General features: G+C 37.1%; 2 protein-coding genes across 5 annotated transcripts in view; both read left to right on the plus strand.

Annotated features, from left to right (window-relative positions):
- The window catches only part of LOC101900151 (putative uncharacterized protein DDB_G0271606), a 255183-nt gene that overhangs the window by 147238 nt on the left and 95575 nt on the right, over nt 1–12370 (plus strand). The window lies entirely within an intron of this gene.
- LOC101899978 (uncharacterized) lies at nt 1990–3375 on the plus strand. Its single transcript, XM_005183702.4, has one exon. The coding sequence runs from the start codon at nt 2008–2010 to the stop codon at nt 3373–3375; it is 1368 nt and encodes a 455-aa protein (XP_005183759.1). The 5' UTR covers nt 1990–2007.

The following is a 12370-nucleotide window of genomic DNA, read 5'->3' on the forward strand; positions in this document are numbered from 1 at the left end:
GAACTGAGGCATTTTTTTCTGTAGGAAAAATCGGGGACTGAATGAAGCATTTTTTCGATATTCTATAGAAAAAAATCAGGGGCCTCAGTTAGTTAGACATTTTTTTTTTTATAAAATAAATCTGGACCGCACCTAGGTCTTAGCCATTTTTTTTTTTCGAAAAAAAACCGAGCCTCATTTAAGTCTGAGGCACTTTTCTATAGAGGGTCGCTACCTAGGCCCCAAATTTTTCTATAGGAAAAAATGCATCGGACCTAACTGAGGCTCGGTTTTTTTTATCGAAAAAAATAAAAAAACAGGGGCCTCAGTAGTGTTCTGGGGCATTTTTTCTATAGAAAAAAATCGGAGACCTCAGTCAGTGCTGAGGCATTTTTTTCTATAGATAAAACTTGGTTTTCGGTTTTTTTTTTTTTATCGAAAAAAAGAAAAAAATCAGGGGCCTCAGTAGTGTTCTGGTGCATTTTTTTCTATAGAAAAAAATCGGAGGCCTCAACTATGGACTGAGGAATTTTTTTCTATAGAAAAAATCGGGAGCCTAAGTTGCCGTCTGAGGCATTTTCAGGGGCTTCAGTTAGGACTGAGAAAAAAATCTCAGGTATTTTTTCTATAAAAAAAAAATCTGGTCCTCAGTTAGGACAGAGGAATTTTTTTCTATGGAAAAAAATCCGGCCCTCAGTTAAAACTGAGGAATTTTTTTCTATATAAAATCCGAATCTCAGTCTGGGCTGAGGCATTTTTTTATATAGAAAAAAAAAATCCGGTTCTCAGCCAGTACTGATCTGATGACTTGGGGTCTCAGGTTTCTGTAATAATGGTTTGTCAGAATTTTTTATTATAAAAAACGGAATAAATCTCTGAGAGGTAATGGGTAATACCTAAGACCATTTCCCGAATCAAGCATAATTTTTGGGCCAATTTATAGACCATTTGGCTATTAAAAGAATTTTTTTCTTCGAAGAAAAGGTTCCTTTGCCCAGAAATGGGTTCGTTGAAGGACATAACCTCGGAAAGGTGTTCTACTCTATATCTAAGAAAGGCTCTTTTAAGGTACTTCCTCCTCAAGAAGATAATTTTTAATGTACCTCAATTCAGGATAGGATGTTTGGAACCTAAGAAGTATGATTTTAGTGATGTCTTCTCCAATAAAATATGTTTTATGGATCCGTTTTTCCATGTAAGGAGGATTGAAAGGACCCTTTCCTAAAGAATGAGTTTTGTATGTTCCTTTATGAAATCGTGGTTGCAAGGACCTATTTTGTACGGAAGGATATTTTAAGGACCCTGTAACGACATGATTTTAAGGATTATTTTTCATAAGAAATTTTGCTTTCAAGGATCCTCTTGTACCGAACCTTTGTCTACGGAAGGATTGTTCAAGGTCTCCTTTCATCGACAGGTTTATTATGGTACCTTTTATTGATCCTTTTTTCTAATAAATCGATGATTTGATGGTGATTTCACATATCCTTCTTAAAATGGATTTTTTTCTAAAAAGAGGAAGTTTTAAATAACCCTTTCTCCAAAAATTTATATTTTCAAAGACCTTTTCTGTAACAAAATGACCTCTTTCTAAGAAAGGATATTAAGGATTTTTTCTTTAAAGAAGAGATATCTTTAGGATATAATCTTCGTTTTTTCCTTAAGAAAAAACTTTTATTTTCTTCTAAAATATTCTGCTAAAACGCAGGTTTGTTTTGAATTCAGAGACCCTCGAGGTCCTTTATTGTGAGACTGGTAATTTATGTGGACATTGTAAAAGCTGAATTTAAGGATGATAACAAAGATCTGGCTGTAAGTTTTTTTTTCTTTTTTGTAAAATTAAATCTAATTTTTTATAGAATTTCATAACGAACTTAAAACATAAGAAGACTCAATAAGGACTTTGTGTCCTTGGTGTCTGAATACAAGAATAGTACTCATAAATAAATAAGAAAAATTGACAAGAAAATGCTATCATTGGATAGCAGAGGAACATTGTGGTTCTCTCTCTAAGAAAAGGACAATATTATGAACTACCATAAGGAAACACCATCGTCACAAACAAAGGATTCATTAACAGAAAAACTAAAAATGGCACCTTTCTCCAAGGATACAACAACAATCAGCCAGGAGGTGTGCGAAACAGAATGGCCATCAGAAGATACGGCTACTACACCTATTGTGCCTTCAGGAGATCCTGATTTATGTAAGACTGAAATCCCAACCATGTCGTCAACTTCATCCACCAGCGGAAACAGTCCAAAGCAAAGACAAGAACCCGATTTTGTAAAACTTAATACAGCCGAGAAACGTCGTTTCAAGAAAGCCTTGTCGGAAGGACTCTCACGAAAAGAAGCTTTGGAAAGGGCCAAAAAGCCAACAGAACGGAGAATTCCCTTAAAACGAAACCCAATGCCCGAAACTCATTCAGGAGAAATAACAAAGAGATCCCGCCTTGAGCAGCCCTGCTCTATAAATATGGGTATAATACCCTTGGATTTATATGAAAATCCCCTCACCACCCAAGATTTGGAGAGGCTTCAAGAGGCCATAATAGATGCGACCATTGAAACGGGTTGTGCAGTGAAACCCCAATTCGAGGGATGTTATCCACGCCGTGGCTGGCTTATGGTCAGCTGTAGTAATTCCAATACTGCTAAGTGGCTGCAGGAGAATGTCGACATAATCAAAAGAAAATCCGCTTTGGATTTACGTATCATTGAAGAATTGGAATTCCCTTATACCTATTATGTTCATGGAAAATTTCCCAATAGCCAAGGGCTAGCCAATGATAAAATCCTGGGCACCATTGAGGCCCAAAATCAGCTAAAAGCCTCGATGTGGAGAGTTTTGCAAAGAAAATGGTCGGAGGGTTCAAATGTGGAACTTTCACTTGCCGTCGATAGGAAATCATGGGAACAATTGAAGCAGACCAAAGGTTACATTGCCTATAGATTTGGTCACATCTATTTAAGACTGCAGCAGGGATATGAAAAGGAGGGCAGAGAAGAAACAAGCTTTTCGAAATCTAGTCGGGAGGGGTTATCAGATCTACCCTCCACTAGTAAAGAAGCAAGATCCCGAAATTTCTTCAGTAGCTCCTTCAATCCATTCCAACACCCAAATCCCATGGCATCAGTAACTCATGGCCATAGTTCTCCCAACATAACAATACCACCACCTCCTCCTGTCCCAACTTTTTCCCAATATCGTCACAATTTATCATGGCAAGGGGATACCTTCCAGAGATTCTCCTCCAACGAACCAAGCCAAAATTTCCCTTCAGAAGAGCTTTCCCGCGGACCATTTTCAAATGAACAGTCCAGGAGATCCTCTACAAATATTACCTATCCCCGCCTACCCTACAATCGTCGTGGTGACAATTCACCCAGATAGAACGGATGACCCAAACAGATGGTAGGCCAACACCTGCAGCACAGGAAGGCGTTCCAACCTCTTAACCTTTACTCTATTGCAACAACAACAACAAAGATGCAACCTTGTGCCTTCAATAAGTTCCTGCATTTACCACCTGCTGTTGATAATTTGTATCAAGGCCTCATTAAAAATTGGTAAGTGGGAGAAATTTGTTCTTAAGTAGCTAATAGTATTGTATCTTACGCAGAGGAAAAAGATAATTTTGATCTCCCTCTGTAAAAAAACATAAAATAGCCAATGTGGGCTAATCTAAAAAAATCCAAAGAAATCAATTTTCATCGACCAGCTGATAAGTTCATTGGGCGCCTAAAAGTATGCAATTTACTTGCAATGTTACCTGTTCCCAGATATAAACATTTTCCATAGAGGCATAAAGCAATATTTACTATCGAAATAATCGGGAATCGGGTTTTGAGAAAAAATAAGCCACAGAGGCTTCGATTTTTTTCTGTGGAAAAAAATGCCTCAGACCACAACTGAGGCTCCATTTTTTTTAAATGCCTGAGACCACAACAAAGGCTTCAATTTTTTTTGAATTTGAAAAAATGTCTCAGCCCATAAATGAGGCTCGACATTTTTCTGTAGAAATAAATGCCTCAGACCACAACTGGAAGCCCGATTTTTTTTTTTATAGAAACAAATGGCTTATACCACAGCTGAAAAAAAATCGGAGCCTCATTTGTTGTCTAAAGAATTTTTTTTCAATAGGTCGCCTTTTGCCTCAGACCACAACTGAGGCTTCTATTTCTTCTATAGAAAAAAAAAATGCCTCAGACCTCAGGCTGAGGACCGGATTTTTTTTCCATAGGAAAAAATGAAATAAAATGCCTCAGACCACAACTGAGGTCTTGATTTTTTTGAATAAAAAATATTCCTTAGACGACAACTGAGGCCGGAATTGTTGGCTCAGACTACAACAGAGGCCGAGATTTTTTTTCTATATAATGCTTCAGACCACAACTGCGGCCGAGATTTTTTTGAATAGAATTCCTCAAACCACTGCTGAGGTCCGAATTTTGTTTCTATAGAAAAAAATGCCTCGGACCGCTACTGAGGCTCAATGATCACAAGGCATTTTTCTTCTCAAAAAAAAAAAAAAAAAAAAAAAAATCAAAAACAAAAAAAAAAAAATACCTCAGTCAACTGAGGCTCCGATTTTTTTCTATAAAAAAAGTCTTAGACAATAGAGGCTCTGATTTTTTCCTATAAAAAGGCCTTAGACAATTGAGGCTCCAAATTTTTTAAATTGAAAAAAATGAAAGGTAGGCCCGGATTTTTTTCTAGAGCAACAAAAAATACCTCTGACTACTGAGGATCGCATATTTTTCTATAGAAAAATATCAGTCGGGTTTGTCGACAGATGTATACCACCCTCAGCCAATGTTCGATTATTTAAATATATTTTAACTTCTGTTATTATTATTCAAATTGTATTCCATCTTCCCAACAGATCTTGGGTTAATAAAAATATTGAGATGTGTGAAATTATTCGAAATTATTCGAAATTTTGACCGTTTTTTGGAGGAGGTATTTGATGGAGTGGTGGACCGATATTGGACATTTTCGCACCTGACCTAGCACTGATGAAAATATTAGGATTTGCAAAATTGGAGCAAAATCGAATCATACTTTCTCTTTCTGTGCAGTATTTTATTTTCTTTGAAAATGTCGATATTTTGTGGGGGAGGTACCAGAAGGAGTGGACCGATATTGCCCATCTCCGAACTCAATCTATGTTTGGTAATAATATTACGATGTACCAAGATTTTACAAAATCGGATATTCCCTTCTATAGTTATCGTGCGCACCAGCCAGACAGACAGACTGACGGACGGACATCGCTAGATCGATTACAAATGTCCTGAAACGAATTTGGTACAAAGAGACATAAGGTCTAGAACCGTTATTTCGATGAGGCACATTTCGTATCGAAGGATATAAACCCTCTCTAGCCATATGGCTGATGGTATAAAAAATGCATTAATAGTGAGGCTAATTTTTATATCCTCCACCAAAGTATGGAGGGTATATAAAGCTTGTCATTCCTTTTGTTACACCTTGAAATATACATTTAAGAATCCACAAAGTATATATATTCTTGATCAGCATAAACTTCTATCCGATTTAACATTGTCCGTCCGTCTGCAGAAATCACTCTAGCTTCCGAACGAAATGAAGTAGGTTTACACAATTTTACTCAAATGTATATTATGCCTGCTGGACTTTTGGTATTGCAAATGGGCCATCTAGGTCCACGTCTTCGTATAGCCCCCATATAACGGTACCTGCCGATATTCGGTATTTTGATGATTTTAGCGGCGTTATTCGCTGGAATTGTTTCAGATTGGGTATTAGAAGTTCGTAATGGATACTACAGCCTATGACAGAAAATTGTCTGTGCAGGTCCACGTCTTCGTATAACCCCCCATATATATTTGGTACCTCCATATATTCGGTATTTCGATGATTTTAACGACAGTATTCACCGAAATTGTTTCAAATTTGGTATTTGAAGGTCCTAATGGGTATTACAACCTGTGACAGAAAATTGTCAAAAAAAAAAAATTGTCTAGGTCTTCTTATAGCCCCCATATAGCGGTATCTCACGATATTCGGTATTTCGAAGATTTTGGCGACATTATTCGCCGGAATTGTTTCAAATTTCGTATTTGAAGGTCCTAATGGGTATTACAAACTATGACAGAAAATGTCAAAAAAAATTGTCTAGGTCTTCTTATAGCCCCCCGTATAGCGGTACCTCCCTATATTCGGTATTTTGCTGATTTCAGCGGTATTCACCGGAATTGTTTTAAATTTCGTATTTAAAGGTCCTAATGAGTATTACAACCTGTGACAGAAAATTGTCTATGCAGGTCTAGGTCTTCGTATAGCCCCTAAGTATTGGTACCTCCATATATTCGGTATTTTGATGAAATTATTCGCCGGAATTGTTTCAATTTTAGTATTAGAAGTTTCTAATGGGTACTACAGAAAATTGTCTGTGCAGGTCTATGTTTTGGTATCTCCATATATTCGGTATTTTGATGATTTTAGCTACATTATTCGCCGAAATTGTTTCAAATTTGGTATTAGAAGTTCGTAATGGATACTACAGCCTACGACAGAAAATAGTGTGTGCAGGTCCACGTCTTCGTATAGCCCCCATATCCGATCTTACAGTTTTTTACTTGTTTTCGTTTAGAAAATAAAATCCTAAGTGGTTAGGACTCTGGATCTTCTATCCACAGGAGACCACCAGTAGGTTTTTCATTCATAGAAGTCATCATGAAAATCGTTCCTTTCGAAAAAGACCTTTCAAAGTCACTCTTTTCTCAGTAGTACACTTTCTGAAGATTATCTAGAAGTGTTTCGGAAAGGTTTCTATCAGGAGGATATTTTTACAGGACATCCATTTGTCTTTAGAAGATCTTTGAATTATCCCCTATATGTAAAAAGCCTTGAATGGGCCTATGAAAAGTTTTCAACCCGTAAATGACCTCTTGAAGGAATTTTATCTATAGAAGACCTTTTGAAGGTCCTGTAGAAAATAAAATCCTAAGTGATTAGCACTCTGGATCTTCCATCCACAGGAGACCTCCAGTAGGTTTTTCCTTCATAGAAGTCCTCATGAAGATCGTCCCTTTCGAAAAAAGTCACTCTTTCTCAGTTGTACACTTTCTGAAGATCGTCTAGAAGTGTTTTGGAAAGGTTTCTATCTAAAGGATATTTCTTACAGGACTTCCAGCACTTTTGAAATCAAATTGTCCTTAGAAGACCTTTATATGATCCCCTATATGTAATAAGCCTTGAATGGACCTATGAACAGTTTTCGACCCGAATATGACCTCTTGAAGGTATTTTATCTATAGAAGACCTTTTGAAGGTCCTGTATCTATGAGAGATATCCTGGTATATCTATAGAAGTCATTTGATTTCTACATCCAATTTGTATATTCCTTTTCTGGTCATTAAAAATTCTTTTAGTTTCTAAACCAAATTTTAAATTTCCTCTTTTTCAATAGATTATGTTCCGATCATAAAAGAGTTTTGGGGGTGGTTTCTATCTGAAGGATATTTCTTAGAGGACTTCCAGCACTTTTGAAATCCATTTGTCTTTTGCAGATCTTTGAATTATCATCTATATGTAAAAAAACCTTGAATGGGCCTATGAAAAGTTATTCGAACTGTAGATGTCCTCTTGTACCTATAAAAGACCTTTTGATGGACCTGTCTTGTAAAGAGCGTTCGTGGTATATCTACTCTAAATAGAAGTCCTTTGCATACTTCTTTCTGGTCATTAAAAAATCTTTAAGTTTCTAAACCAACTTTTAAATGTCCTCTTTTTCAATAGATTATGTTCCGATCATAAAAGAGTTTTGGGAGGGTTTTTATCTGAAGGAAATTTCTTCCAGCGCTTTTGAAATCCATTTGTCTTTTGCAGATCTATGAACGATCCTCTATATGTAAAAAGCCTTGAATGGACCTATGAAAAGCTTTTAGATGCCTCTTGTACCTATAAAAGACCTTTTGAAGACCCAGTCTCGGTAAGAGAGCTCTCGCTTTATCTACTCTCTATAGAAGTCCTTTGCATACTGATTTCTACATCCAATTTGCATATTTCTTTCTGGTCATTAAAAATTCTTTTAGTATCCCAGGAAACCCATAATGCCACACAGGATAATCCAGAGGCGGTGGCATTGAATGGAATACAAAGGATATGAAAAAATAACAACAAAACAAAACATTGTTAAAAATAATTGTTCATTAACTCTGGTATTGTTTTACACCATTTGATGGTAGATACATTTCCATATCCTTCCAGTTATTATTTATGTAACCTCCAAAGGAGGGATGGTGGTGAACAATAGATGGCCACTGCATCACAGACTACTCAACAAAGAAATATGTATTGTGTGTGTGTGTGTTTTTTTTTTTGTTAATATATATATGCAAAACTATATAACTAGTCGGTATATATATAAAAAAGTGTGTATATAATGTGCTGGACAATATGAATTTGATATATTTTACTCCTTGGCCATTCGTTTGTTTTTTGGCCAAACTGCTATTGTACCATGTCCTTTTTTCCGAGCTTGTCCTGATTCATTGTTTTTTTTTTTTTTTTTTTTTTTTTTTTTTGAACTGCGCCATAGAATTGTGTTTTTTTTTTTTTTTTGGTAGCCAAGTTTCCAAGTATTTTTTTTTCAAAACTTGGAAAACAAAAATTCTAGAGAGTTGCAAAGTTTGTCTCCTCAGAAGAAACCACCTCCCCACCCCCACTACCACCCCACTTTTTGGATAAGGGAGGGAGGTTAGGTGTTGGTTTACATGGAGTGCTGCTTCTGTGAGGTGTGCATTTTTTAACTAATCTCGAAACTGCGGGTAGTTAGCATCCTTCTTAGTCTGTGTGCGCCAGAGTACACCTCCCAAATGAGTCTTTAGTTTTTAGGATATAATGCAGTTGTTGTTGTTGCTAGTTTCTGGTCCAGTATGATGGTCCATCTGGCTATATACTCCTCTGTTGTGTCCTCTTCTTTCTATTTTTCACCCGACCATTCATTAACAACTACAATGATATCTGGTACTGCTCTTAACCCGCTCCATTACCTCCAGCCCAACCATGATGTCAAGTTTATGTGTGTATGGGTGTGTGAGTGTATCTGTGTGTGTGTTTGTTTGACATGCTGTTTCTTTCATTCGCATTTATTTTTGCCATTTTTTCCTCCATTCTTACAAATCTGCAGCGTTCCGTTATTTTTTTTTTGCATTCTGTCCTGTTGGTCCTTTTTTGCATATTTTTTTTTTTAGATTTTTTTCCGAATGATTTTTTTTGCATCGTCCTCCGTCTACACTTTCATCTTTTGTCCAGGCTCTCTTGCTTGCCATGGCAAGTGCAAACTAATGAAGCCTTTCTTCTGCCTCCGTCTTTTGCTTCTCTAGTTTTTTTTTTGTGTTACCCATCCTTAGATGGACACACGACCAGGACATAACTCGTCTCGTCTTCTCTATTGTTGTATAGTTGGCTGGCGTTTTTTTTTTGTTGGCTATTTCTTTCTACTTTGGCCAGAGCATTTCTCCTGGTGCTGTGGAGGTTATTACTGGCGTTGCTACGTGTGTTCCACCAGTTGGTGACCATTGGTGTGAGAGTCCTTCCTTAGTTTGCATACAACAAAAAAAAAAGAGAAAAACTTGGAAAGTTTTCCTAACATTCTTCCTCCCCGATGTCGGGGTGGTATGCTAATCCCGCCCCATAAAGAGTCCTGAAAGAGGACAGAGGGAGAACTGTTTTAAATACCAATTTTTTCGCCACAAAACTTGTTCGCTCTCATTTCTTGGCAACAACTTTCCCATCCCCATCCTCCATTTGGAGAGCAAGCAGCACATTTGCAGCCACTTCTCCACACCAGCAACAGACAGCTTGGAGTTGGCAGTCCTGGTAGAGATACCTTCACACAAGTCTCCTTCCCTCTTCTTGGAGGTTCTTATATAAATCTAAGGGGGCTCCCCCATTGAGTTCTTGAATGTCCTCCCCATTCTAGGGAAAGAGTTGGCCACATTTAATCTCTAGGTCCCCACTCTGCCACCCCAGGACAAATCATATGACTACCTGACAGCCTTGCTTGCCTACCAACCTTCCTTGGTTCCTTTCTTCCTCCTTCTACCACTTGAGCAACAACACCAACAAGAAACGTGTTTTTTTTAGATCCTTGTTTTAAATAGCGGAAAAAATAGTTGGATGTGTGCTTTTTTACAAGGGAGGCGACGATGACACTCCTGATGCTGCTCTTCTCTGGGGCTGACAACAAAAACAACAACAACCACATCATTTTATACATATTCATTTCGAGATTCATTTGTCTGGAGGGGGTGGGGGGGATGGTGGCAAGATGATGACTGGTATTGGAGGAAGTTTGGTTTTGAGAGTGAGCCAGGCATTAGTTTTCTCAGGAGGTGCTTCAAATATTCAAAACTGGAATCTTGGTGTGTTTTCGAAGAGGGGGTTTCACTGGTTGTTGGTGTTGTTGTATTTTTTATTGGCATTCGATTTTAGTTCGATATCGAATACGGCTTGCGGGATGAGTTTTAATTATTTTTAGAATAGAAATTCCATCAAGTCGAGGAACGATTTGAAATTATTACGGATATTTTTTTAAGGACCTTGTTCCTAGCAAGAAAAATTTTGTGAAGCATCCATATCCTGAATTTCGGAAAAGTACTTTTCTTTGGATTTTAAGGCACATTTTCTAGGGGGGTAATTTTAAAAAGATTAAAAAATGTCAAAAGGATTTTTCTGAAGACCCTATTTTGCAATTTTTTTATTTTACGGATATTTTTTTTAAAGACCTTGTTCCTAGCAAGAAAAATTTTGTGAACGATAATATCCTGAATTTCGAAAGAGTACTTTTCGTTGGATTTTAAGGCACATTTTCTAAAGGTAATTTTGAAAAGATTAAAAAAAGTTCAAAAGGATTTTTCTGAAGACCCTATTTCGCAATTTTAATAACCTTTATGCAAAGGACGAAGTTCTGGATTTTTAGAATATTTTCTATGAATCCTGGAGATTTTTAAGATGTTTCTCCATGTCCTAAAACATCTTTTTTCCAAGGACATTGTCCTGGAATTTAAATATCCTAGGAACCCTGGGGACTTTTTATACCATCAGCCATATGCCTAGAAAGGGTAGGGTATATATTATTTGATAGGGCCAAAGCGTGTCTCATCGAAATAGCGGTTTTTAGACCCTAGGACTCTTTGGACCAAATCAGTTTTAGGACATTTGGAGTCGATCTAACGACGCCCGCCCGTCCGTCCGTCCGTCCTGCTATCTGGTGTGCACGATAACTCTCAAAGGGAGAATCCGATTTGATCCAAACTTGGTACATCGTAATATTATTGTCAGACTTAGATCAAGTTCGGAGATGGGCAATATCGGTCCACGATTTCCGGTCGAAATTTTCAAAAAAAAAATATATATATTTTTTTTTTTGCGGCACAGAAAGAGTTAGGACAATCCGATATTGATCCAACTTTGCAAATTCTGTTCTTTCCATCAATGCTACTACAGGTGGGAAAATGGTCAATATCGGTCCACTCCATCAAGTATCTCCCCCACAAACGGTTAAAATTTGGAATAATTATAATCCTTATGAAATGTGATGTAGGTGTCCGATTGTCTTAAAATTTCACACATCCCAATAATTTCATTAACTCAAGGACTGGTGCAATGGTGGAATTCATAGGTCCACTCCTTCTGGTACCTCCCACACAAAAGGTCGAAATTTTCAAAAAAAAAAAAAAAAGAAAACAATTTTTTCCTGAAAGAGTAGCAATAATCCGATTTTGCTCCAAATTTGCTAATCCTAATATTTACATAAGTTCTAAATCAGGTGCAAAAATGATTAATATCGGTCCACTCCAGAAAGTGCCTCTCCCACAAAGGATCAACATTTTCAATATTTACAACTCTTATAAAATGTTATGGAAGAGTCCGCCGATTGTCTCCTAATTTCACACATCCCAATATTTTTATAAATCCAAGATCTGGTGTTAAAATGGAATTTATCGGTCCACTCCATCGAGTACCTCCCCCTAAAGTCAGATCAACATTTTGAATATCCATGAAGCTCATAAAACGCGAAATTAACATCCGATTCCATTCAGAGTTGGCGCATCTTAATATTTCCATCAACACATGATCTGTTATGAAGATGGTAGAAATTGGACCATTTCTTCTGGTACCTCCCCCACAAAGGGTCAAAGTTTTGAATAACCAAAACGTTCATACAATCCGACATAAGCATCCCGTTCTCTTCATATTTCACACATCCCATTTTTACTGCTAACACAAGATCTGCTGGAATATATTGGTCAACTTCTTCTGGTACCGCCCCCACAAAGGGTCAACATTTTGAATAGTCGTGAAGCTCAGAAAACGCGAAATTAACATCCGATT

Source organism: Musca domestica, unplaced genomic scaffold, assembly GCF_030504385.1.
Source record: "Musca domestica strain aabys unplaced genomic scaffold, Musca_domestica.polishedcontigs.V.1.1 8, whole genome shotgun sequence".
Lineage (NCBI taxonomy): Eukaryota > Metazoa > Arthropoda > Insecta > Diptera > Muscidae > Musca > Musca domestica.

Bases quoted from the DNA above. Each gene is read 5' to 3' on its own strand.
- LOC101899978 (XM_005183702.4), top strand. From the start codon at position 2,008: ATGAACTACCATAAGGAAACACCATCGTCACAAACAAAGGATTCATTA.